Source organism: Erythrolamprus reginae, chromosome 12 (assembly GCF_031021105.1).
Source record: "Erythrolamprus reginae isolate rEryReg1 chromosome 12, rEryReg1.hap1, whole genome shotgun sequence".
NCBI classification, from domain to species: Eukaryota; Metazoa; Chordata; class Lepidosauria; order Squamata; family Dipsadidae; genus Erythrolamprus; species Erythrolamprus reginae.
In genome coordinates, this window is record NC_091961.1 from 20,407,575 (window position 1) to 20,434,755 (window position 27,181).

General features: G+C 40.5%; 1 protein-coding gene across 2 annotated transcripts; it reads right to left on the reverse strand.

The window, feature by feature from the left end:
* Positions 1 to 353: 353 nt before the first annotated feature.
* Positions 354 to 26,753, reverse strand: EI24 (EI24 autophagy associated transmembrane protein). 2 transcript variants are annotated; one of them, XM_070765845.1, is made up of 11 exons: positions 26,576 to 26,753; positions 21,295 to 21,439; positions 17,329 to 17,474; positions 11,573 to 11,633; positions 9,805 to 9,871; positions 9,279 to 9,403; positions 8,575 to 8,694; positions 6,232 to 6,343; positions 5,752 to 5,863; positions 3,860 to 3,934; positions 354 to 1,907 (listed from the first exon to the last, which is right to left on the reverse strand). In XM_070765845.1, the coding sequence occupies exons 2-11, from the start codon at positions 21,334 to 21,336 to the stop codon at positions 1,757 to 1,759; spliced, it is 1,011 nt and encodes a 336-aa protein (XP_070621946.1). In that variant the 5' UTR covers positions 21,337 to 21,439; positions 26,576 to 26,753; the 3' UTR covers positions 354 to 1,756. The 2 variants fall into 2 exon arrangements, with proteins under 2 accessions (XP_070621946.1, XP_070621947.1); XM_070765846.1 differs by having other exon boundaries at positions 26,334 to 26,638.
* Between the last annotated feature and the right edge of the window lie 428 nt (positions 26,754 to 27,181).

Here is a 27,181-nt window from a genome sequence, read left to right on the forward strand (position 1 = left end):
CGCATGAGGTCTACTGGGCAGCATCTGAAAATGCTGCAGTTAAAGGCAAAAATTAATATTCAAATCAGATAATCCTATGACATTCTTTTTTTTAGAAAAATCTATATACACATTCCCAGTTATTTTTCAGCATTTATACAATTCTCTTTCATTTCCTAGAAACCATAATTTTAGCCCATCCTGCTCCTATCTGCTGCTTTGGGCCATAAATGCCATTTTGGGTCATTTGTCAAGCAGAAAAGTTTGAATCGGTAACAGAAATTCTTTGAAGCAGTTTGCAGAAAGTTTTAAGTTTTTATTCTGCCCTTTCCCATCCCCATCAAAATGAATTTCATGATTCAGTCACACAATTACTTTTTAAAATCTCATTTTCCTTTAATGGTTCAGTGTGAAAATACAAGATAAAACATGTATCTGTAGACTGACTTCAGTTCTACAAAAACCAGAGGGCTTTTTCTTTTTTAAAAAAATCTCATAATGTTTAGCCATACACAAACTGACATGCATAAGGAATACTGCCTAAGATCAGGACCACATTATACTTCTTTGTGCATACCCAATTACATATGTACACACAGAGACAAATGAATACATATGAAGTTCACATATCCTGAGCTGAGGAGTCCTTAATATCAATTGCCGCTACAATCACACAGGAGCACTTTGGTGTGCACATCATTCTCACTCATTTAGGACAATAATTCCAGGTCAGGCTTCCTATCAGTATTTGAGTTGGAGGCCTTTGGAACGGACATTAGCAAATTCTCTGTTCTTCGTATTGGGCTTAGCACCAGTGGCCTCTGTGTAGACTTGTGCAAATACCTACCACCCTCGCCTGTTTTTCCATAGATACCTTTCGGAATCTCCCTTGTGTACAAGTCCTCCCACCCCACCCCCAGGATCCATAAATATGTTCCTTACAAGCATTGTTTCTTACAAGATTTTAACAGTATATTGTCAACCTTACAACCCCAGACAGAAGAATTAACAAGTTTTCGCTTCAGTGCCTGACTTTACCCGTACACTTTTCAAATTTCCCTTTCAATGTTCAGAAGGTGCTTTTCAAAAGCTCCAAGGATATAAGTAAAAAAAACCAAAAAAACAATACATTCTGTCCTTAAGATTAGGAATTTGTTGCATCCATCAAAAGCAGATCCCTTCCAAATTAAAAAAAAAGTTAAGAGAGGCCACCAGATACCAGGAAGAGGCACAGCCCTCCCGCCCACCCCCACAAACCTTAATCTTACATGATCCACTTTTCATTTCAGCACACAACGGGGATTACAAAATCCTGACCTGAGGTAACCATATAAAGAACTGTGATCATTGAGAAAAATCCAACACTTGTGGTAAAGACCCCATCAGCATCAGAAAGCTACGACAATATGCGTTACAAAAACCATTCATCCTGGGAAATGTAGGGAGGTAAGGAAATATACAAAAAAGTGCACAGAAACAGGCCCATTACACACTATAAAAACAAGCAAAGAACCTGGCTTCCCAAATAAACTCACAAAAGTGTTAAAAAACCAGCCTCCTCCCACCCACGCGCCCCCACTCCCACTCGCCCACCCAAAGTATTCCATTCTACCACTCAGTGAGATGCAAACCAACAGTCCAACTGGGGCTTAAAAGAGAGATCACAAGGGAAAATGCACAAGCCCCTCACCCCTACCCCTAACTCCGGCCGACTGTTTCCTGCCCTCCTCAGAATCACAGAAACAACGGTTCTCGTCCTCCCTCCCTGCTCTGGGGTTCAGTGTGCCAGTCGAGCAGGTGAGGAGCGTGGCGAGGGCAGTCGATCAGTGGACGAAGAGCTGCTCTGGCTGGACTGAAAATAAACCGTCTTGTGAAACAGCTTGTTGCTAAGGAAGACGACCAAGGAAAAGAGGCGTAGCTGAAAGTGGCTGGAATAGAAGACAACACTATTAGTTTCTTAAACTCTATTAAGATCCCTTTAATTCGTGGACATATGGGTAGTTCTCTCTACTGACGACCAGTCGTTTAGTAACTATTCAAAGCTGTAACAGCACAGAAAAAGAAATGACTTTGGGCAGTTTTTCACACGACTACTAGGGTCATGTGATCAAAATTCAAACACTTGGCAACTAGCATGTATTTCTGATGGTTGCAATGTCATCACCTTTTGTGACCTGACAAACAAAATCAATATTGTTTTACAACGGTGTTACTAATTTAACAACTGCTGTGACTCACTTAGCAATTGTGGCAAGAAAGGTCATTATATGGGGCAAAATGTACATAAAAACTGTCTTGCATAGAAGTGCAAATTTGCAGCTCACCAATTTGTGATCCTAAGTCAAAAACTCCTTGTATTCTCTAACAAGGAAATGGGTTACATGGGGCCTTGGGGTTCTTATACAATCTTGCATTTTGCAATATCTCCTTTTTTCATAACAGCTGGGCTATCAATGTTCTGTCATTTTTGACATGAATATTGAATATGGCCCTTATCAGTTAATAAATGCTTGCCAAGCACTGTTCGTGTTGAAAAAGACACTGGCATCCTTCCCAATCAAGACCACAAATAGCAAGCATATTCCAACTCCCCCTCAATCATAAATAATAAAATATATAAATAATAATTATAAGTAAAATAATTACAAATAGAAAAATCCTAATTTTATAGACCTAATGCAGCAAACTTTGGATGCAGAAGACAACATTCAAGTTTTAACAGCTTAAAATAACCAAGTTGGCTGTTTCTAAAGCTATCTAGATCATTGACATAAATACTTAAGTACAGTGGTACCTCATGATACGAACCTCTCGTCTTACGAACAACCCGAGATACGAACCCGGGGTTCAGAAATTTTTTGCCTCTTATGAACTTTTTTCTTCTTATGAACCCGCCGCCGCCGAGAAGCCCCGCCGCCCGGCTGTCACCTTTTAAAACAGCCGGGGGGCTTCTCGGCGGCCTCCTAAACCCGAACGCCAAACCCTAACTTCCGGAAGTTCGGGTTTGGCGTTCGGGTTCAGGAGGACGCTAGGAAGCCCCCTGGATGTTTTAAAAGGTGACAGCCGGGCGGCGGGGCTTCTCGGCGGCCTCCCGAACCCGAACTTTTGCCGAACCTCCAGGTTCAGCGTTCGGGAAGCCGCCAAGAAGCCTCGCCGCCAGGCTGTCACCTTTTAAAACAGCCGGGGGGCTTCTCAGTGGCCTCCCAAACACCGAACCCAGAAGTTCAAGTTTGGCGTTCGGGTTCCGGAGGACGTTTTAAAAGGTGACAGCCCGGCGGCGGTGTTTTTTTGCGGGGTGGTAGTGGTGGTGCGTTGCACGGATTAATTGACTTTACATTGTTTCCCATAGACGGCGGGTTTCGTCTTACGAACTTTTCGTCTTACGAACCTCCCCCGGGAACCAATTAGGTTCGTAAGATGAGGTATTACTGTATTTATACTTAATACTTAAGTATTTATCAAATAAAATATATTCATGAAAATGCTGCATATTTGTGCCCTCCCCCATCAGTTTGTAAAATCAAGAATTTACTAGATTAAATCTTTATCAACATTTCTATAATCCTCAACCTTTTCTTCACCACTATCATCCTTAAATATCTTTTGTACCCATGGATTATGGCCTCAGGCCCCCAAGATTTAAGATTTAAATCATAACATTTCTTCAAATCTCCATGGATCCCTTGTGATAGCAAAGCAACTCCCCACCCCAGGGGTCCACAGACTACAAGTTGAGAACCACTAATCTAGATGACCTAATTTCCAACACCAAGAAAAAAATATCAAGTGAGACCAAAAAGAAATCAGCAATTTTAGGTAGACCGTAATTCTCTTCTCTTGCACAAAAAACATCTGCTAAAAAAAAGAAATGAGTACTTACTATGCCCTTCCTGGTGTCTTGGATTCATTGGCGCTGATAATAAATAGAGGGAAAAGAATGGAGAACAAGCAGCCACTGTGGGGAAGGGAGGGGGGGGAAAGAAAATAGAAAATGTGATACAAGTCTATTTGCAGACTTTTTTTAAAAAGGGAGAATAGATAAACTATAGAATATGATGTGAATGTAGAAGGCAGAGTACAGAAGTGAGCATAAACCTTTCCTTTCTATTTTGGTGCAGATTCTTTTTTAAAACATCTTTAAGCTGAATCAAATAGTGCATGTCATTATAGGCATATTTGCTACCAAAAAATTAATAAATCGCATTGGTTTCTAAATTATGGTAATCAGTTTAGGGCTATACTTGAAACAAGTATCATTGTTTTGATAAACTCTAGGTAGAATAAACCATGTTTTAAGCAGATCTGAGAATCCAACCTCCCACATACATGCACATTCACATGTGTGTATGGGAAAATGAAGAGGACAGTATAGTAAATGAACCTGCCCCCCCCCCCCAAAAAAAAATGTTGTACCTTAAATTTAGGAGATTTCAGACTGTATTTATTAACTTGCATGCTCCAATCACGGGAAAAAAATTGCCCATACATTATGAGGTTTTGAAAGCAACTTTGGTCTAAATTTTTATGTTTCTTGTCTTAATTTTAATTGTTTTTATATTTATTTTTTACTGTTTATAAGCTGGCCAAAGTCATCTTATTAATGAATGACATATAAATGTAATAACGGACAATGTAAAAATTGAATAAATAAATACAAAATAACAAAGAACAATCCAAATATTCAGCATCCAAATGCTGTAGCCAGATCTTTTGTTATGCAGCTTGCCACTTAATATAACAGACCTCCCAAATCAGGAGTGCCAAACTCGCATCGTCACATCATCACATGACATTTCCTGACTTTCCCCCCTTTTTCTAAACCGGGAATGGATGTCACCAATGCATAACACACCAGGCCCACGGGCCGTGTGTTTGACACCCTTATCCTATATGATAATAATTTATTACATTTATACAGTAATCCCTCGCTACTTCGCAGTTCATCTTTCACGGATTCGCTACTTCACGGGTTTTTCAAAGGGGGCTTAAATCCATTACAAAATTTTAAATCCATTAAAAATTCATAAAATTCTTCTACAGTTCTGTACTCTATTAAAGAAACTGGTAGGATTTCACAAGTAGTTCCAGCTGAGAAACATTATAGAATGACAGTTTAATGCAAAGAGTGGGCTTTAAAAATCCAAATACTCGTTAAATACATAAAAAGAAAAATCTTTCCTCTACTTCACGGAAATTCATTTTTCACGTGTGTGTGTGTCTTGGAACACATCCCCGCGAAAAATGAGGGATTACTGTATACCGCTTAAGCTTTTATATAGTAGCCCTCTTGTTCTTTAAGATGACACATGGAATGGTTCAGCAAATCAGCAACAGAAAGGCCAGCATCCAAAATCTGCCAAGTTTAATATTCTGGCATAACTGGAAACTGGAAATAGTGGTGTACTTATAAGAAAGTGTCTTGGTTATCCTGTACTTTATCATGAAATATTCATTAGTTCATGCATGATTTAGAAGTTGCTCCGGTGGTTTACACTTTTAAAAGGAGGAAACAATAATATAGAAAAAACACTTTCTGGATGTCCAGAAGAAAAAAGCCATACATCTCAACTAAATCTCCAGGGGCTCACAACAATAGCCCAAGGCTAGTTTTTCAAAGGCTTTGCTTCTATCACTGTACTGGGGGATGTTCTTGTTCTCCTTCCCTATTATCATTTACACCAGGCCTCTTTCCACTAAATCTCTACCGGCTGCACTTTTCCTCCTAAACCTCTAATAGAAAAGAAAAAGGATAACAGTTTCTCAATAGGTCACCTGATAATGTAAGACGACTGCATTGCGGTGAGAAAGGCCAGTGGTAACCCAAATCCAAAGTAATAAGGCCAGTTCCTTTCAATGTTGGATAATCGTTGATGCATTTCAATTCCTGGCAAGAGAAAAGCCCAAAACACATGGTTCAAAGAATTCATTCTGTGATACAATACTGGATTTTATATTTTGGGAATCCTAATCCCAATATTTCCTACTTCACATTCTAGGAAGTATTATGTGAATACACCTCCAGCCCATGTATCAGTATTTTACTGATCACTGTTGATAATGGAGACCTCCAGCCACCACCACCAGCAGGCAGAGAATAAATGTACTGCTTCTGCCACTGGAGAATCTCCAAAGATTCTACTGGAAGAGGGTTTTGTATACATTTGCACAAAATAACCCTAATGCTTAAGAACAAAATCAGAGGATTTTTTTTTAAAAAAAATAGTTACACAGTGGAAAGCCAGCAGGACTCACCTTTATTAAACCAACGGTATTCAAAGCAATACAGTGAGTAAAGCAGCGACATATGAAGCAGACTAATTAACTGCCCAATGATATCAATAGGAAACAGGCTCACAATCATCCCCTGGGAAAAGCAAGAAAACAATTTAAAAGACTGTTCCCTTTCACAGAAAACACAATTTTGTACTTTGTTAAAAATAATCCAATTCTTTAGTTGTTATGAAAAGCCCAAGAAATTAAACGAATGAAGAGAAAGTGCAGGTAGTCCTCGACTTACAACCAATCCCTTAACAATCATTTGCAGTTACTCATGACCAATCCCCCAATATTTGACTGTCACACAACTCCGGATTGTATTTCTGGCCTTTGGCAACTGGCTCAGCATGTTTGACCAGTGGTAGCATTGTATGACTGCTCTTCTTGACATTTTTTTTGCAGTTTTCTAGCAAGAACGATCCACTGGACCTACAATCATGTGGTCCGCTTAATGACTGCACTTACTTATGTTAGTACCTCTGTAAAAAACAATCATTGTATTGAGTCTGGTCACATGGGCCCTTGATTTACGACTGAATTTCCGGTCCAATTATTGTTATAAATCAAGAATTAACTATATACTCAATTCTCTTTGATACCTTCTACTCCACTCCCAATATTAGAGCATTGGATCCCAGGTCCAAGGGCAAAACAGTCCATGACCATCATCCTTGGCTAGAAGTCTAGCTATGCACATTTGAGCAACAAACCTGGCCTATGGTTTTCTCTTGCATGGCAGGAGGTAGGGGTAAAACCCAGCAGGTTCTGGGGAAGCGGTAGCAGAAATTTTGAGCGGTTTGGAGAAGTAAATACCACCTCTGGCTCGCCCCAGAGTGGGGTGAGGATGGAGATTTTGCAATATCCTTCTCTCAGGAGTGTGAAGGGAAGAGGAATTTTGCAGTTTCCTTCCCCTGCCACACCCACAGAAATGGTAGTAAAAAAAAATTGGATTTCACCAGTGGCAGGAGAATATGAGTCCAAGAACTTTCCATTATAAACAGTTTTGAAGAAGCAGTAGAGTTAAGCTATAATGCCAAAGGTGGTAATTTGGAGAGAACTACCACATACGTCAAACTGGCTAGCAACCTATTTTAAAAAATATTTCATTCATTCATTCATTCATTCATTCATTCTTTCTTTCTTTCTTTCTTTCTTTCTTTCTTTCTTTCTTTATTTATTTATTATATGCCGCCCAGTCCTGCAGGGATCATGGCAGTTTACAACAATAAAACAATACAATAGAAAGTCAAAGTCAAATATTAAAACAATAAAAAATCCTTAAACTTATCAAATATTAATAGGAATAAAAACCCATTAAAGTTATCTATGCAATCATACCTTCATACATACCAATCAATTGGCCGGGACAAGATTTTGACTTTCACGGCACCCAGGCCAGGTCTTCAAGCTTTTTGGAAGGCCAATAGGGTGAGAGCAATACAGACTTTGGGGGGGTAGTTAGTTCCAAAGAGCCAGGGCTGCCACAAAGAACATCCTCCCCCACAGGTCTGCCAACTGGCACTTAGTCGAAGGGACCCAGAGAAGGCCAACCTTGTGGGATCTAATTGGTCTCTGGGAGGTATGCGGCAGGAGACAGTCCCATAAATAGTCTGTAGGGCTTTACAGGTGATAACTAACACCGTGAATTGTGATTGGAGACCAATTGGTAGCCAGGGCAGCATGCGGAGTGTACCTAGGTACACCCACAACAGCTCACGCAGTCTTGTTCTGGACTAACTGCAGTCTCTGAACACTTTTCAAGGGTAGCCCCATGTAGAGCACATTGCAATATTCAAGGCAGGAGATGATGAGGGCATGAGTGACCATGCACAGAGCCTCCTAATTCAGATAGGACTGAAACTGGTGTACCAGGCAGACCTGGGAAAAGATCCCCCTGGCCACAGCTGAGAGATGATGGTCAAGCCTCAGCTATAGATCCAGGAGGACACCCAGATTGCAGACCCTTTCTGAAGAGTTAAAGTTTCTCTCTCCCCCCCCCCCCCCCAGAACAATGGACGGACAGATAGTATGGTCCTTTAGAGGAAATGTCCAGAGCCACTTGGTCTTGTCGGGGTTGAGCTTGGCTCCCATCCAGAACCTTACAGCTTCCAGGCACTGGTACAACACATCAACTGCTTCATATGGCTTAATTCATTCCTTTCTCTTTCCCAGTCCTCTCTACTTTTTTCTGCCTTGCGGTTTATTTCTTGTAAGCTCTGCCAAATGTACGGTTCTGCATTTGGATGTCCTTCAAATACTAATGTCTATTACTCTTACATTCTGAATAATCTGGACTGAGTGTTTTATGCCCATTCTTACCTGGATGAGAAAGAGAGCTTGCAGTAAGAGATTAAACAACATGTCGGCAATGATTTTACTGACACTGGGGAAAGGCTGCGGCTTTCTTCCTGACACCTCAAATGCCAGATCAGCAATATCCTGAAAGAGAATAATCAGACTTACTTCTGAACAAAGTTGAAGATCGTTGCCTGGAATATCCTTCCAAAAACACAGTGAAATACAGGTAGTCCTTGACTTATGACCTCAATTTAAGACCAGATTTCCATCGGTACGTATACTGGTTGTTAAATGAGTCACGTTCAATTTTAAGAGCTTTTCAGCCATGGCTGTTAAGCGAATCACGGCAACTATTAAGTGAAATATGCAGTCATTAAGCAAATCTGGGTTTCCCCCTTTGACTTTACTTGTTGGAAGCTGGCTGGGAAGGTTGCAAATGGCAGGCATCTAACCCCAGGATACTGCAACCATCATAAATACATGCCGGTTGCCATGTACCAAAATTCTGATCACATGACTGTGGGAATGCTGTGACAGTCCTAAGTGAGAGGAACGATGGTGAGACACTTTTTTTCAGTGCTACTGTAGCTTCAAATGGTCACTACAAATGGTTGTAAGACAAGGATTAGCTGTATATCAAGGAATGGTTTATGTAGATAACCAAGAAGAGCTAGGCCAAAATATCTATTTCCTCAAAAAAAAGAAAAGAAAAAAGAACAGCTTACCTGAAACCAAATGGCATTGACCACTTTACTGAGCACAAAGAGGGGGAGGACCCAAAGGGCACTGAAGATGGAGGTGAGAATAAATTCCAGCCAAGACCAGACATCGCCATGTAATGATGGGTCACCTTTCAAAACAAAAAGTTCTTTTAACGGTGATTATTATTCATTACAATGAATAATAATGTAATAAAAAATATTCATTACACTTTAGGGACTTGACATGAACTGCCACACCAGGAAAAAAAATTTCTTCCCTCTATAAATCTCATCTATTGATCACAAATAGACAACAGATCAGTAAATGTAGACAGGGCCATAATTATAACAATGTTTCGTTCAAGAGTGGTGTTCCTTGTTTACAAATATAGTATTATGTTCCAAGTTTGAAAATTTGAGGGCAAAGGAAGAGAAGAGTAGGTTAGATTCAATTCAAACAATTGTACGCTTGTTCATCATAGCATAATTGCATAGATTAGGCACAAAGAAGTATTTACTTGGCTAATGTCTTAAACAGTAATATACCTACCAATTACATGTGCTGTTGCTGATTGAAGCAGAGGGATGAACGCCCGGTAGAACAAGAGGAGGCTAAGCTAATAAACGAAAAAGGAATTCAGTTTTAACCGCTGTTTTTAATTGTTCACACTACAATGAGGAAATAATATTTTCCAAGGTCCAGATAATGCAATTCTGTTTTCTACAACTGAACTTCAATCCTGACACCTTAGCACATATTTCATGGTTATGGAAATTTTAACAGGAAAAAATGCAGCAAAAAGAAACACTAACTTTCCCTAAATTGAAATTAAGGATATAAAGTTCTTTGCAACCAAAAGCAAAAAGGTGCTTTAAAAAAGATATGACTACCTCCCATATTCCTAAGAACTTAAACAAACTGCTTTTCTAGGACTTGCACAGTGCTATAGCTCCACAATCCCAGTAAAAGATGTAGTTGAGAGCTGCGGCGGCGCAATGGTTTAAATGCAGTACAGTGATCCCTCGACTTTCGCGATCTCGATCTTCGCGAAACGCTATATCGCGATTTTTCAAAAAATATTAATTAAAAAATACTCCACGGTTTTTTTGCTATACCGCGGTTTTTCCCACCTGATGACGTCACTCTCTTCCTTTCTCATCTTTCTTTCTCTCTCTCTTTCTCTATCTTGCTTCTTCCTCTCTCACACTCTCTTCCTCCCTCTCTCATCTCTTTCTTTCCTTCTCTCTCTTTCTCTATCTCTCCCCCTCTTGCTCTCGAGCGGCGGGCGGGCGAGCGGCGGGCGGGCAGCAGCGAGGAGCCGAAGATCGGGGTTTCCCCTTTGCGTGGACGGCGGGGAAGACCCAGGGAAGGTTTCTTCGGCCGCCCAGCAGCTGATCTGCTCGGCAGCGGGGCAGCAGCGAGGAGCCGAAGATCGGGGTTTCCCCTTTGCGTGGGCGGCGGGGAAGACCCAGGGAAGGTTTCTTCGGCCGCCCAGCAGCTGATCTGCTCGGCAGCGTGGCAGCAGCGAGGAGCCGAAGATCGGGGTTTCCCCTTTGCGTGGGCGGCGGGGAAACCCCGATCTTCGGCTCCTCGCTGCTGCCGCGCTGCCGAGCAGATCAGCTGCTGGGCGGCCGAAGAAACCTTCCCTGGGTCTTCCCCGCCGCCCACGCAAACTCCACCATCTGCGCATGCGCGGCCATGGAAAAAGGGCGCGCATGCGCAGATGGTGTTTTTACTTCCGCACCACTATATCGCGAAAAATCGAGTATCGCGAGGGGTCTTGGAACGTAACCCTTGCGATACTCGAGGGATCACTGTATTGCAGGCTACTTCTGCTGACTGACAGCTGCCTGCAATTTGGCAGATCGAATTCTACCAGGTTCAGAGTTGACTCAGGCTTTCATCCTTCTGAGGTCGCTAAAATGAGGACCCAAATTGTTGGAGGCAATATTCTGATTCTATAAACCGCTTAGAGAGGGCTGTAAAGTCTAAGTGCTATTGCTATTGAGATGACAAAAATTGATGAGGGGCTGCCAACATTTCTTAACTCAAACATGTATTTCTTGAGATTGTGTGGCTATTCTTATTTATAATTATGTTAAAATCTGATTGGGATAACACTGCATCTACCAAGGCTAACAAAATGTTAACTATCCCTTATCTGGGAAATAGTAATGATTTCAATCACTAGTTTGCTTCTCAGGTTGCAGCATTATCCAATTATAAAGTTCAAGCAAGTAAGCTTATCTGCAAAAAGAACAAAGCAATTGATTCCATTATGTTGCTGTTGTTAAAAAAGAAGCACAAATATTCTTACCCAAAATACACCTCCATTCCATGCACAACACTGTAGTATTCGGCTTACTATCCTGGGTTCACTAAAGAAAAATAAGAGAAAGTACAAAAATCAAAACTACATGTATTTCCAAAAAGCCCACCTGTTTAAACACAGAAACAGATAGGAATGCTTGATACAGAAGGAGATTCTTTCAGCTTGGTAATTTCAACCTATTTGCAACCATAAAAATGCAAAAGTTTATATTTCCATTATTCTCATTAAATTTCAAACTGTTGGAAGACTCATTTGATAAAAACAACCACCCTATTTTAAAAGTTTCCAGTTTTTATTGTTTTTCTCTGCTGTTATGTAACCCTATGTAGACATTCATCATTTCAACTATTCAACAGCATACAGATATTTATGTAGAACTGTACGTTGTCTAGCACCTAAGATTGATTGATTGATTGATTGATTTGGAATTTGTCAAACAAAAATGAGAACAAGAATAAGAGGGAAAAAATACAATGATAGGGACAGCAAGCATGTTAGTGCACTTATGCCCATTCCCTCTACTGACCACTTAAGTATGAAGTAAGATCCATGGACGTCAATTTGGGTATGAAACTGAAAATTTAGAGCTGAGATAATTGAATCAGGTAGAGCATTCTATTGTTTGGCAACTCTGTTACTGAAATCATATTTTAGTCAAGTTTAGAATAATTTACATTGAGTTTAAAGCGGTTGTTTGTGCACGTATTATTGCAATTAAAACAAAAGTCATTTATAGGTAAAACATTAAGTATAATTTTGTATGCAATACCTAGGTCTGACCACAAGCAATGCAGTTGTAGTTATACAAACCGAGAACTTCAAGCTTTGTACCATGAGGAATTCTATTGTGTACAGAAGAGTGTACGGCTTTTCTCATGAAGTACTTCTGAACCCGCTCAATTGTACTCTGCGGTCTACACTGGTTGCCAGTTAGTTTCTGGTCACAGTTCAAAGTGTTGGTAATGATCTATAAAGCCCAACATGGCATCGGACCAGAATACCTATGAGACCGCCTTCTGCCGCAGGAATCCCAGCAGCCGATTAAGTCCCACAGTCTTCTCTGAGCCCTGTCGACTGAACAATGTCATCTGACGGGACCCAGGAAAAGAGCCTTCTCTGTGGCGGCCCCGGCCCTCTAGAATCAACTCCCCCGGAGATTCGAACTGCCCCCACCCTCTCGCCTTTCGCAAGACTTTGAAAACCCATCTATGTCGCCAGGCACGGGGAAATTGATGTATCCCTTGGCTAGTAAGATTTATGTATGGTTGTGACTGAGTAGTATTGTCTGTTTTTTAATGATAGTTTTTAGCCATAGTTTTAATTATTGGATGTGTTGCACATTGTTTATTGTTGCTGTTAGATTTTGGAGAGGGGCGGCATAAAAAAAATCTAATAAATATTATTATTATTATTATTATTATTATTATTATTATTATTATTATTATTACTGATGTCAGGTACATTACATGGTGGGGATTCCAAACGGTTGAGCAATACTCTAAAATTGATCTAGCGTAAGTTTTAAAAGCTCTAATTAGCAATACAATGTTTCTGGGGAAAAAACTTCACAAAATTAAGTTTACAACTCTGAATGCTTTTTTAGTAATTCTGTTTCAGTGAGCTTTGAAGCATAAATCGTCAGGCAAGTACACCTAGGCCTAGGTCCTTAACAAAGTGAGGGCCATCTGCTAGATCAATGGTCACCAACTGGTGGTCCATGAGAAAATTTTGGTGGTCTGCAGAAAAATTACAGTATTTGCATTTTTTATATTGCACTAAATCTCCACAAACTACAAGCCCTGGGGTGTCTTTTTGTACCGGTCGGAGGGGGGCAGAAATTCCAACTTGGGATCTGCTTCAGCCTACTGGTGTGGGGCTTTGGGCAAAGGCTGGAGGGAAGTGTCGCTGGTGGTGAAGAGCCAGAGGGCCTCATTCCACTGGGACTGCATCATTGCCTGGAACTGGTTGACCACCTCAGTCCGTTGAGCCTCCATGCTCCGGTACCTGGTCTTGCACTCCCTCAGGTCTTCCCTGTACTTGGAAAGCCTATGCTCATAGTCCTCAGTGAGATGCTTCTGCTGAGCCTCCTAAGTCAGATCCAATTTGAACTGAGCCACCCATTTTGCCAACTGTTTCTCGTGATGCCTGCTTAGCTACAACAATTGCTTCTTGTTGGGGCCCTAATGAGCCCAGTGGGCAGGGAAGGAGTGGCTGGGAGGGGAAGGCAAGGAGCCCCTCAATGTGAATGACACGTTGGCCATGCCCACCCAGTCACATGATTACCTAGCCATGCCCACCCAGCCAGTCAATAGGCAGATCATATTAGTGGTCCACAGGATTTAAAAGTATGAATTTAGTGGTCCGAAAGGTCTGGGCCCCCTGTGCTAACGTTAAGAGTAACATTAATCTTTTTCAATCCTAGGGACTTTTTATAAAAATAATTGCAACACCTCTGCGGTTTTCACAGACAGCCTGAAAAATGTGATAATCACTTGCAGTAAAAAAAAATGTCTAGAAAAGACGTGATCAACCAAGTCTTGCAAAGAAAAATGAGGTCAAAAAGAGACATGTTTAGGAGGAAAATTAATTCAGACATTTTGTTTGTGAGGTTTCTTGCATTTAAATAGTTTACACATTAAACCAGTCGGAGTGGACCTTAAGGAGACGGAAAGTGTGCAAACCTAACATTGGTGAACAGGAGTATGAATGTTAGTGCATGGGCCAATGTTCTTATGCTTAATACAGTCAGCATGGTAGTCAACCTATAGATCTACAGTATTTCACCTTTATCCAAACGTTCAAGATCTGTATGGAGCTCTCAGGAGTTCTAGGATGGACAAATCAAGCCACAAACATAATTTCTTTTTGTTTATACTGCTTTTGGCAAACAAATTTATCATGGATATGAACTCCCATTTACAGGCTTCTGTCTTGTAAACTAATTTGCAAAAAGGCATTGCCACTGATCCATCATTATTCTTATATTCGGGGCCTTCATGGGAAACATGTATGATTTCATCGGGTGTAATGATCAATGCCTGAAAACTGCTGATAATGCTGTGCATTCTGGTGATGTCAAATTAACATAAACATTAACTGGGAGTTTTTTAGGGATGTCTAATGTACAGTGGGGTGGAAGGTATTTAGTCAGACATCAGTTTTTCTTCTTTCTTTCTTTCTTTCTTTCTTTCTTTCTATCTATCTATCTATCTATCTATCTATCTATCTATCTATCTATCTATCTATCTATCTATCTATCTATCTATCTATCTATCTATCTATGCCGCCCAGTCCTGAAGGGACTGCCGCTCAGACACTATACTTTTCCGCCCACACCGAAAAAAAATTAGAGGGAACATTGCGTTGTGATGTCAATTACAGGCCTTCCTCATCTTTTAAAGTGGGAGAAATTGCACAACTGGTGTCTGACTAAATACCTTTTTTCCCCACTGTAAAAACTGGGTAACACCTTTGGTTAACCCCAGACACTTGTGATGAGTATGCAGGTTGCACAGATAGCACTTCATAGTATTCTTATCCTCCTCAAATTCTTCAACATCACCTTTTTAGAAGATAGCATTGTAGACTTAGTCGACAAGCATTTGGCAGTCCTCTTCATTCTCCTCAATTCTTCTTTTCCCCTTTCCAGTTACACGATGTCAGCCTTTTTGAAAGAAAAATTCTCAACCTCCTTGCCTTCCCTTCTTCTTGGCAGCCTTTGCAGCCCTTTTTATTTCTTTTTTATAAAGTCAACTTTTTAAAAAACACGAATTACAACTACAGAAGCAACTGGGCTGGAGACTGAAATAAGTACCGTATTTTCCGGCGTATAAGACGACTTTTTAACAACTGAAAATCTTTTCCAAAGTGGGGGGTCGTCTTATACGCCGGATACTGCGCCCATTCGGTGCCGAAGTCATTCATACGCAGCAGCCACCCAGCGAAAGCTGCTGCTTAACACGGGTGCCACAGCCGTGGGCGGGAGGAGGCCGGGAGCGGGATTGAGGAGGGGGGGGAGCGGACCCGCGCTCACTTTCGCTCCGGGGACTGCGGGTGGCTACAGCGCCGAAAGGAAAAAGAAGTTGCAGAGCGTCCCTTCGTCGTAAACCCGACGGGAGGCGATGCCGCAAGACGCCGTCTCCTCGAGCGCTCCCTTGCCGGCCGAAAGCTCCCCGAACTCCCGTCTGTGAAGAGACAAGGCGTCGGGCGAGCGCCAACCGATTCCGGAGCTCCCTCGCCGGCTTCATCGACGTGCTGCTGTTGCTGCTGTCGCTGCCGCCTGAGGCGGCGGCACTCGAATCTGGCGTGGTGGAAAATCTTTGCCTGCCTCCAGATTTTCCACCACGCCAGATTCGAGTGCCGCCGCCTCAGGCGGTAGCGACAGCAGCAACAGCAGCGACAGCAGCAACAGCAGCGCGTCGATGAAGCCCTTCCCTTGGCGAATGAGCTCGGCTCCAACGCGCGACGCCTGCCGGAGTGGTCGAAGGAGCTAAGGCAGGCTCAACTTTCCATTACGCAAGGAGGCAAAGGGGAAGGCGCGTTGGCGGAGAGAGAGAGAGAGAGAGAGAGATGGACGATCCGGGGCTCCCGTTTTTTCCCCCTTCCAAACTTACCCCTGAATTGATCACTTTCTCCTCCACTCTTTGCTAATTCGCTCTTTCGCCTGGATTCTCCCGCCTCTCCACCTCTCTCTCGCGCTCTCTCTCTCTCCCCACCCCGCCTTTCTCCAACATTCCCTCAGCAGATGGAGAGCAAAGGTGGCGGCAGGAGCGGCGGCAAAGCGGCGGGGTCCAGCCCTCTAGCCGGCGCCTCGCCAGCTATCCGCCGCTTCTTTCTATTGTCTGACCTGCAGTAATCTAAGAAGTATTGCACAGAAAATTGTAATAATTTTAACATGTCACTTGGTGGAAATTTCAAGCATTTCTTCTGATTTCAGGCATACAGTGGAAGAGGCAATGGGAAGATTAGAGAGGTCTTAAGGTGCAAATGCTTGGGGGAACTTCCACCTCGCCATACATTTTAAGAAACCTTGAATAGCTCTTCCAGCCCCCCACAAAATTGTCACTAAGCCCCAAAATATGAACAACAAATGAACCCTTAGCTGCAAAACCACTCACATTCTTCTGCATCTATTACACATTTATTGCCAAATTCTATATTTTAACTGGAAAAGTTAGGGGGTCGTCTTATACACCCAGTCGTCTTATACGCCGGAAAATACGGTATCTTAAAATCTTCATTCCAAGTCTTTTGTGGCTTTTGTGATAAAATCAAACAGCTATATAGGACAAAGTCAGTCCCTCACATGACTCTGGCTGAGAGAGCCACCTAATAGAATATTTCGAAATCTTCATTTGGCCAGTATAAAATAAAAATCCCTATCAAAATTTGCAAGATCCAGTTTGTACACAGACTATGCTAGCAGAAGTTATTTATAGGGATTCAGTGACATCTTGGTGGTGATTAGAATGCAGCATTGAAGGCTAATTCTGCTGACTGCAAACTGCCAGCAGTTTGATTCTCACCAGCCTCAAGGTTGACTCAGCCTTCCATCCTTCTGAGATCAGTAAAATGAGAACCCAGATTGTTGGGGGCAAGAGGCTGACTCTGTAAAACTACTCAGAGGGCTGTAAAAAGCACTGTGAAGTGGTATGTAAGTTTAAGTGCTATTGCTATTGATGATAAAAACACTGATAGATTATTACTGATGGCATGACACAATTCCCAAGCTTGGAACTTACTTCTCTTGCTTCCGCTCTTCACTTTGTGCTCTTCGCTGGGCAAGCACACTAGTTGCTCTTCTTTTCCGCTGCTCTTCCCTTTTCTGTTGGATCCGAGCATCTAGCTTGGAGATTGTGCAGATCCCCCATATGGAATCTTTAATTCCCTAGAGACATAAAACATCTACATTCAACATACAGAATACAATTCAATAGCCTGTATGTAGGTACTTCTTGACCAAAAGTAATTCATTTAGTGACCATTTGAAATTCCAAAAACACTAAAAATGTTACTTATGACCAGGCCTTCTACTTATGATTGTTGTAGCATAGGGGTAGGGAACATTGGCTCTTATATGACATGTGGACTTCAACTCCCAGAATTCCTGAGCTAGCATGAATGTCCATAAGTCATAGAACAGCCAACAATCCCTACCCCTGTTGTAGCAACTCCAATCATAGGATCAAAATTTGATAACCAGCAGCTAATTTACAATAGCTGCAGAGTCCCAGACTCATGAATTTATCATTTGCAACCTTGCCAGCTGGCTTCTGACAAGCAACACTCAAATTCTGCAAATAGTTTCAAATCCCCATGTATGAAAAATCCAGAGTTTGAAAATGAAAATAGTTAGATGCTTCAGTAGTGGGACTACAGATCGTGCATGCTTACCAACCACTCACTTGGTGACTGATGTTGTGGCAGCAATGAAAAAGATTTATGTCTGTTCCTTGAAGTTGCGATTGTCACAGTCCCTTGCAGGCACATGATCACCATTTGCAACTTTTTTAGCTGGCTTCCAACAGTCAAATGGTGAAGCCATCGGGAAGTTACCAGTAGTGGTCACGTTACATTAAAATTAACAGCCTACAGTGATATATTTATTGGCCGCACTCAGAACTGATGTTGTAAGTTGGCACAGCCATGTAATGTTTCATTTAATGACCATTTAATTACTTAACGTTAGAGCTACCAGTCCCAATTGTGGTTGATAAGTGAGTATTATCTGTATGTCGGAGCAGCAAAAACTGAAGCTTCAGAAAGCCTGTTCCTAAATAGTGCACTAATAAAAGCTTGTAATAGTAATCTAATTTTATTAATTTAATTATTAAGTGAAAACGAGAAACTAAATGAAGTACTGTATATGAAGTACGAGTATAAGATACACCTTAGTTTTTGGGGAGGAAAATAGGGAAAAAATAATCTGCCTACCAGGTATTGATCTGGCTAGTTCTTAGTCTGAAAGGCTTCAACACATTTGTTTGCTAGTTTTGAGCTCACTTGCTTGCTTTTTATCCCGATTGGGGATAAAAAAGTTTCTAAAACACTTCACTTCTCTCTCTATTCAGAGAGAGAAACAATGAGAAAAGCAGGCAAAGGGAAGATCGCAAACCACAGAAGATATTTAGGGCTGAAAAAAAGGTTGGGAAGATCGCATCTCATTAGGGCTAAAAAAAGGCTCAGCTGATTGATTATTGGAGGAAGCAGCAATGAAAAAAGCAGACAAAGGGAAGATCACTTAGCTAGTGAGATCAAGTTAGCACCTCATTAGGGCTGAAAAAAAGCTTAGTAAAAGCTATACAGTACTTGGTGTATAAGACACACCCAAATTTTCAGCCTCTTTTAGGAGAGAACATATGACATCATCAGGTGGGAAAAACCGTGGTATAGAAAAAAAGCACAAAGTATTTTTTAATTAATATTTTTTGAAAAACCATGGTATAGGCCATTCGCAAAGTTCGAACCCGCGAAAATCAAAAGAACACTGTATATAAATCAAAACTGTTATCGCTTTATGTAATAAATAGAGAAAATGAAACAAATTTAAATAGGGTTATAGGAGAGTTGAAGGGAAGAGGGATAACTAAGATAGAACAGTTATATGAGAAGGATGGGAGGCCAAGTAGAAATCGTGTAAAATGGTGGTTGGGTAGGGGAAGATGGCTACAAACAAATGCAATATGTAAATATCTGAATGAAAGGGAGAATAAAGAAGCACTATTTGGGGAGGAGAGAGTTAGAGAAAATAATAAGAGAAAAAAGTGAGGGTATAAAGGCGCATAAGCAATATATATAAGATGTTAGTGCAGTCAGACGGGGATGTGATCCAAGGATTGACTAAATGGTGGCAAAATGAGATACAGGTAGAGGTGCAAGAGATGAAAAATATAGTAGAGAATATAAGGAAAACTAAGAATACAAGAGTTAGGGAAACGAGAAGGAAAATATTACATAAGTAGTATTACACACCCGTTCAATTCACATACTTTCAGCAGAATGTTAAAGGTATTTGTTGGCATGGGTGCCAAGATAAAGGAGTGTTTATGCATATGCTTTGGGAATGCCCAGTAGTGCAGAATTTTTGGCAAAAAGTGCAAGAGGATATTAATAGGATATTAAATATAAGATGGATAATTACTAAGGAAATGGCAGTATTAGTTAAAAGTAATGAGATGGGAGAATTCAGAGAAATAAAACAAGCAGTGATAGTAAGCGCTCAGGTGGTAATAGTCTTGGGTTGGAAGGATGCGACAAGATGGACAAAATTGGTCTAGGTACATGATGGACCATATTCAATTTGAGATTATGTATAAAAGGATGAATTTGATTAATGAAACTGATTTGCGACAACTGATGGGACGATGGGACAAGGTAAGATGATATATGGCGAGTAGGATACGAGACCAAGCCATAAGAAACAAGTTGGAATCACTTATGCAAATAAATATTTTACTCTTGTGTTAAAATAGTCTATACAAGAAACACCCCCGATTGGTGGTGGGGTACGGATGTTTGTCTGGTGGTGGGCATAATCTCTGAGCACTTGTTATATGTTGTGTGTGTGTTTTTTTATATTATAAAATCAATAAAAATATTTATTTAAAAAAGAGAGATATGTTAGACACTTGCTCTGGATTTTCTTGTATCTGCTGACCAGTTATGACTCAACTTTTAATCAATTCTACCTGGGTGACTAAGAATCCTCATCAACATTTTGTTGCTCCTGATTTTTTTCTAAATGAGGTATCTAAGCAACTACCCAGTGATTTTCTAGCTAAATCTAATCCTTCAAAGCAAGACTAGACAACCACTTTTCAGAAATGGTATAGGTGCTGAGTGCCAAATGCATGCGCTTGCATGCACACCCCAAAAATGCAATGCAAGGGCCCCTGTGCATGTACCCTACCCCCACGTATGGTGGAGCTGGATTGGGGTGACGGCTGGCATGCCCGCAGAGAACGTACTGTGTGCCACCTGTGACATGCCTGCCATAGGTTCGCCATCATGGGTATAGGTGTCCAAGGGATTGGACTAGAAGACCTAAAACAGTGATGGCAAACCTTTCTCCCCATGGCGGCCGAAAGTGTACTTTCCCCAAACAGAGCTGGGAGGGGGGAAAGCCTTGAGTGCCCAAACAGAGCTGCGGTGGAATCTCTAGAGATCTGGGAAGGCACAAGTGGCACAGAGGAGAAAGCAAGAGCTTGTCTGACCTGAAAATAAGCTGGCCAGCAAGAGGCACTTGCACATGCACAGTGGAGTTAAGCTGGTCAACGGCTCGGGTGCCTAAAGAGAGAGCTCCACAAGTGGCACTCATGCCATAGGTTCACCATCACAGACTTACAAGTCCCTTCCAATTCTGTTGTTCAGCTCTGTTATACTGATATTATCTGATCACTAATATAATGGCATCACTTAGAAACTCTTCATTTACTAAGAATCACAGAGTTAGACACAAGGATATTACAATTGCACTCAACCCACAAGCTGAGAAACCACCACAGTTAGAATTGGTGCTGAGATGGATTTTACTTGATAATTACACATAGTTTGTGAATGGAATCCTACAGATTCTTAAAACGTCCATTCTCTATACTGCCAAAGATTTATGGGAACTGACATAAATATTAGTGGCTGAAACACTCTAAAATTCAATTTTATCTTAAATGCAGTCCTATATAACAACAAGAATAAAAAAAATTACTTACCCTGATAAGATCATTAAGGAAGATCTTGACGCTATCTGCCATATCTACACCAGCATTGTCTGGACATCTAAACTATCAACTACAAGGTGTAGGGAAGAAATGACCCCAGGCGTGTCTCATTGTGAAAACATGAGAAATTGGTAATCTGTCAAAAGAACAAAAAAGATAGCTATAAGTGAAGCAATGAAATTGATTTTATGATTATAAATGGAGTATATTTATCCTTAATCAATCTTAAATTCATATGGATCATGAAAATGTTTACTTTCCAAGACTATATTAAATCATTTTAAACATGCTTCCTCCCGAGCATAATAAACATCAGTGCTTAAGATATTCCAAGAAGAAGCAACAACAAATAATACAATGCTCCAGATATTCAAGTCTCATGTTTGGGGTGTGGATGATAGATAAAATCATGCAAAAAAAAAATTAAGGTGTCCCAACAGCTCAGGAGGGATGATTTCAATTAAACACAAGTGAGACCAACACCCACCCACAAATATGCCAAACCTATTCTCAGTCCCAATGAGATGCCAGTCCAAACTATTCTGGTTCTCTACTTTACTTTCTATCATTTCCTGACATATTTTATATTATCCATTTCTGTTTCTATATATTAGAAAATATGCACATATATTTTACTTAGCATTCAAACATTTTAAATTAAAAAAAATCACAAAATACAAAGTATCCACAACTAAAATTTTATCTTTCAAACATCTATCTGTCTTTTCTTGTATTTTTCAAAATTCTTACAACTAGAATAATGCTTCACAGTCACCAAAATATTACACACAAAGTAAACCAAAGAAAAAATTAATTTAGAGTGCAAGTGATGGCAAAGCTAATGGTGTTATGAGAAGAATTCTCCAAAGAAATCAGGCTGGATGCCAATGAAACAAGAATATGGATCTTTTTTATTAACAAACAATTAACTGGATAATTTCTTATTTTTGTCTATGAAGTTAAAATACAATTTAAGATCTTTATGTGGCATTTGCTTATTTTTTTTTAAAAAAAATTTATTGAACACTGAACATTTTCAACATTAAAAACAACAAAACACAAAAAACAAACAAACAATTTTCCTCATTACAGCAACTTTGTATCAGTATCACTAGTATACATAGATTATCTAAATTCTAATTTTTTAATGCATACTACTCTATTATTACATTATTACTTGCACACATAGACATTTCAATACATTATCTTAGACACATGCATAGAAATAGTTATATATTATTGTCTAATTGTTCTTTCCTAGTAATCTTTCTATTTTCTAACCAAATATACTATTAGATCTGATAATACTCTGATTCCTCTTTCTCATTTAGTTCCGATGTCATCTTGTCCATCTCAGCGCAATGTAATATTTTACCAATTATTATTGCATCTGGGGGGCAATCAGCCTGTTTCCAACTTCTGCGATAAAGTGATTCTAGCAGCTGTCAGTATATGTATTATATATTGTGTTTTCCTGTCTATTTTCATCTCCATGATGCCAAGGAGGAATAGTTCTGCTTTAGTTTCTCTTTTTGCTCCTAGCCAATTCCTTATTTTACATCACTATTTTTTGGACATTGGATTGGTCCACCACATGTGACAGAAAGCACCCAATTTATACTCACATCTCCAATATTGTGCTGAACAATTTGAATACATTTTACCAATCTTGCTGGTAAATTGGTAAATGCCAACCTTTTAAATATAAGGGTCAAGGTTCATTGATATCAATGTACTAATCACTTTACAGACTAATATGAGTTAACTAGTATGTAGAAGGACTTTATAGAGAATTAACATTACAGAACAGTATATAGAAGAATTGCAAAACCAGTTTCCAGGAGATATTACACTAAATTATCATTAATGTTTAGTCTCATTCTAGTTACTGAAGTATCAAATTATAATTTATGACTGGTTGAAAGCAGTCATAAATCATGATTTGAGGTGTGTTATCAAATGATTGTTTCTTCAAATCGTTCAGCTTAATTAAAAAATGATGCTTACGATGCTTAACCTGAGGAGAAACTACAGATTTACAGAAAAAAAGAGAAAACCAACAGGTTGCTCTAATCAATTGTTCACATGTTTGAGAGCTCAAAATAAGTTTAACATCAAGATTAGTTATGCCTGGATTAAGCATAATGATCATGATACCCAGGTTAATTTCTAGAATAGCATCAGGGAACAATCTGAAGCAGTGGAAATAAAACTGCTTCTAGAGACTATAATAATCATCTGAAGCAAGATGGAAGGTTTAGTGAAGAGGTTAATACCAGGACAAAAATTAATTTGATTTAATTGCTCAATTCAATTAAAGGTAGTATGATTACTCATAATATTCTCGCCATAACATAGGATATGGATGCCAAGAGAAAGTAATATAGGGCTCTGGAACATAAGGTTGTGATCTCTCCTATAAATACCAAGGCCATCTGGCATAAAATTTAAGAATATGCAGCAACTTGTTTTGACATAAATCAATTCAGATCTCCATAAGAATCCTATATACATTACAGAAAATATAAATCAATACATGTACTGAATTTGAATCTAAACCTCCTCCAAATTAACTCTCAAAGGCTCATATTTCAAACCAGAACTATTTGCAGTTGCAGTGATAACACTTAGATGAAAAGAATTAAATACAAACTTTCAAAGGTCTGAGATTATTTATAAGAAAAACTTTCAGCCTCAAAGAGCTGTTCAACTCTAGTACTTTGAGATACAACCTTAAGCATTGCAATACGTAAGAACTTTTCACTAAATCATGTCATTTAAGGGGTGTGCATAAGTGCACTAGCGTGCCTCCTGCCCCCTGCCCTATTGTCTCTCCTATATCTCCTATATCGTATCTAAAATTCTTCAATTATAATCTTCTTATACTACTCTCATAATATCCTTCTATTCTCTAACTGATATATTCTATTCCTAAATTTTCACTTATATTCTTTCTCTAATATATTTTACTCGAGTTTAACCTCTATAAACTCCATTGTGTATTGGACAAAATAAATAAATAAATAAATTTTGGAACAGAATTACTACTGCATGCTCTACAGCACTGTTTTTCAACCAGTGTGCCATGGCACACTAGTGTGCCGCGAGACATGGTCAGGTGTGCCGTGAAGCTGAGAGAAAGAAAGCAAGAGAGAGAGAAAGCAAGAGAGAGAGAGAAAGAAAGCAAGAGAGAGAAAGAGAACAAGAGAGAAAGCAAGAGAGAGAGAGAAAGAGAGGGAGAAAGAAAGCAAGAGAGAGAGAGAGGGAGGGAAGGAGAGAGAGAGAAAGACAGAGGGACGTAGGGAGGGAGAGAGGAAGAGAGCAAAAAAGAGAGGAAGGAAGAGAAAGAAAGGGATGGAGAAAGAGAGAAAGAAAGAGGAAGGAAGGGAGAGAAAGAGGGAGGGAGAAAGAAATAGAGCGAAGGGGAGGAAGAGAGAGAATTTTTTTGTCCAAACTTTTTTTAGCCCCCCCCTCCATGTGCCCCAGGGTTTCGTAAATGTAAAAAATGTGCCACAGCTCAAAAAAGGTTGAAAATCACTGCTCTACAGTACTCATCCATACTCTTGCCAAAACAGAATTGCTCCCAAGTACTGTGTTTAAAATATTTGAAATGCAAATGAAAACATGCTTCAGTTTAGAGGTACTATGCCACTTTCTAGAGCATGATTATTTTAACTTTATTGCAGCCTTGCCATAAATGTCTGTGTTATTGCTCCAATTTCCACAACAGAAATATCTGGTTCTGAAAAAAATCATATATTAACTAAATTTACTGGACCTTATAGGTGCAACAAAATCTGAAATAATAACTTAATGACTGATAATTTCCTGTAGGCTTCTAAGCACTGCACTACACTCCTCTCCAGCCTGGAGAATTCTGGGAGTTGAAGTCCACAAGTCTTAGAGTTGCCAAGTTTGAAAGCCATCTGGTCTGCTTGCTGAACCAGAAGGAAACTTGTGCAAACGGAGTGTCTTAAAATGTTATAAACAAACATTTCCCTACAGGGTGGGGAAAGCTTCAAAGTAATGTACAGAAAAAATGAAAAGGATAAAGTCCAAAAAGTATTGGCGTGTAGCAGTGCTGGATTGCAAAGCAGGTTCCAAATTTAAGGATTTGAGTGTGTAATATGAAGGGGGGGAAATGACATGGGAAGAAGAAATGGAGACTCCAATACAGATAGTCCTTGACTCACAACCACAATTGAGCCCAACATTCCTGTTGCTAAGTGACACCTTTTTAGTTAAGTGAGTTTTGCCCCATTCTACCACCTTTCTTGCCACAGTTCTTAAGTGAATCACTGCAGTTGTTAAGTTAGAGAAACGGTTGTTATGTGAATCTTGGTTCCCCACTGACTTTGCTTGTTAGAAAGTCGCAAAGGGAAAACACAGGACCCCATGATACTGCAACCGTCATAGATATGAATCAGTTGCCATGCGTCTGAATTTTGATCGTGTGGCCAAGAGGATCTAGAATGTTTATGAGAAAAACTCATTTTTATAACTCATTGTTGCAGTGCCACTGTTAACTTTGAACCATCACTAAACAAACTGCTCTAAGTCGAATGCTACCTGTAGCAGAGACTCTCAGACAATTATGTTGTTATCTAGTTGAGTAATGAAATGTCTGCAAGTAAACAACCATGCTGAGAGCTTGAGAAAGCACCAAGGAAATAGAAAGATTGTGGATGATGCTATTATTATTAATCAGATATGAATGCCTGTGAGGCCAGTTGCTTTCTTTTAGCCCAAACTACCTCACAGGATTGTTGTTGTTGTGGGGAAAAGAGGAAGTAGGAGCACTAAATAACGCTGCCTTGAATTGTACAAAATAAAAACGAGATATTATTGTTATTATTATTCCCTCAAAACACAGTCTTGCATCGATGAAAAATTGTTTAGGGCGGCGTGGGGTGTGTGTGCCCGTCCAGGTGCCTCGAAAGGACTATAGTTCCCATCATCCCCATGCACTACAGTTTGCTGCCCAGGGATCGAGAAAGATTGCGGCCCGGTTTCCCCGGGCAAGAACTCGCCTCACTCGGCCGGAGGGACCACCACAGCATCCCTCCCGCCCAGCCGCGGGGAACGACAGGAAAGATGGGCAAGCAGTGGACGATGGGCTTTGAAGTCAGGCCTGCCGGGGACGACGCGAAGTGGCCAAAAAAAGGGGAAAGCGAAGCGGGGGAATCGCAATCCGGGACGGATCCCAGAAGAGAAAAGCGGGAGGCCGCCTCCCTCCTCTAGCCAGCCAGCCCAGACTGCTGCCTATACTTGCCAGTCCAGGCCTCCCGGGGTTCGTGACGGACAGGCCGCCGCGGCCGTCAGCCTTTCAGTCTTCGGCCAGCACCGGCCATGACGCCACTGCGCATGCGCGACTTCACCTCACACCATTCTTCCCCCCTCTTCCTCCTGAAGCTTCGCCAGGAGGCAGCGCCCGCGCCATGGATCATCCCGGGCTTCGATCCTGGCGGTGCGCATGCGCTCTCCAGCCAGGAAAGACATGCGCAGTTCAAAACCTGGGAGGTCCGACGCGCGTTTTACTTTTTACCTCAGACGTGCCTGAGGGAGTTTTCTTTGTATTTTATTTTAATCAATCCCAGTTCCCGTGTACAAGTAGTCCTCCACTTACCATCGCAATCGAGCCCAAAATTGATGTTGCTAAGTGAGAAAATTGTTAAGTGAGTTTGACCCATTTTACGACCTTCCTCATGTTTATTTATTTATTTATTTATTTTGTCCAATACACAATGAGGGTTTTAGTGGGTATACATCAATATACACATAGTAAAATACATGATGAAGGTTATAGAGGAGATACTCATAGTAAAATATATCTAAGAAATAATAGAAAAGAAGATATAGGAATAGAATATATCAATGA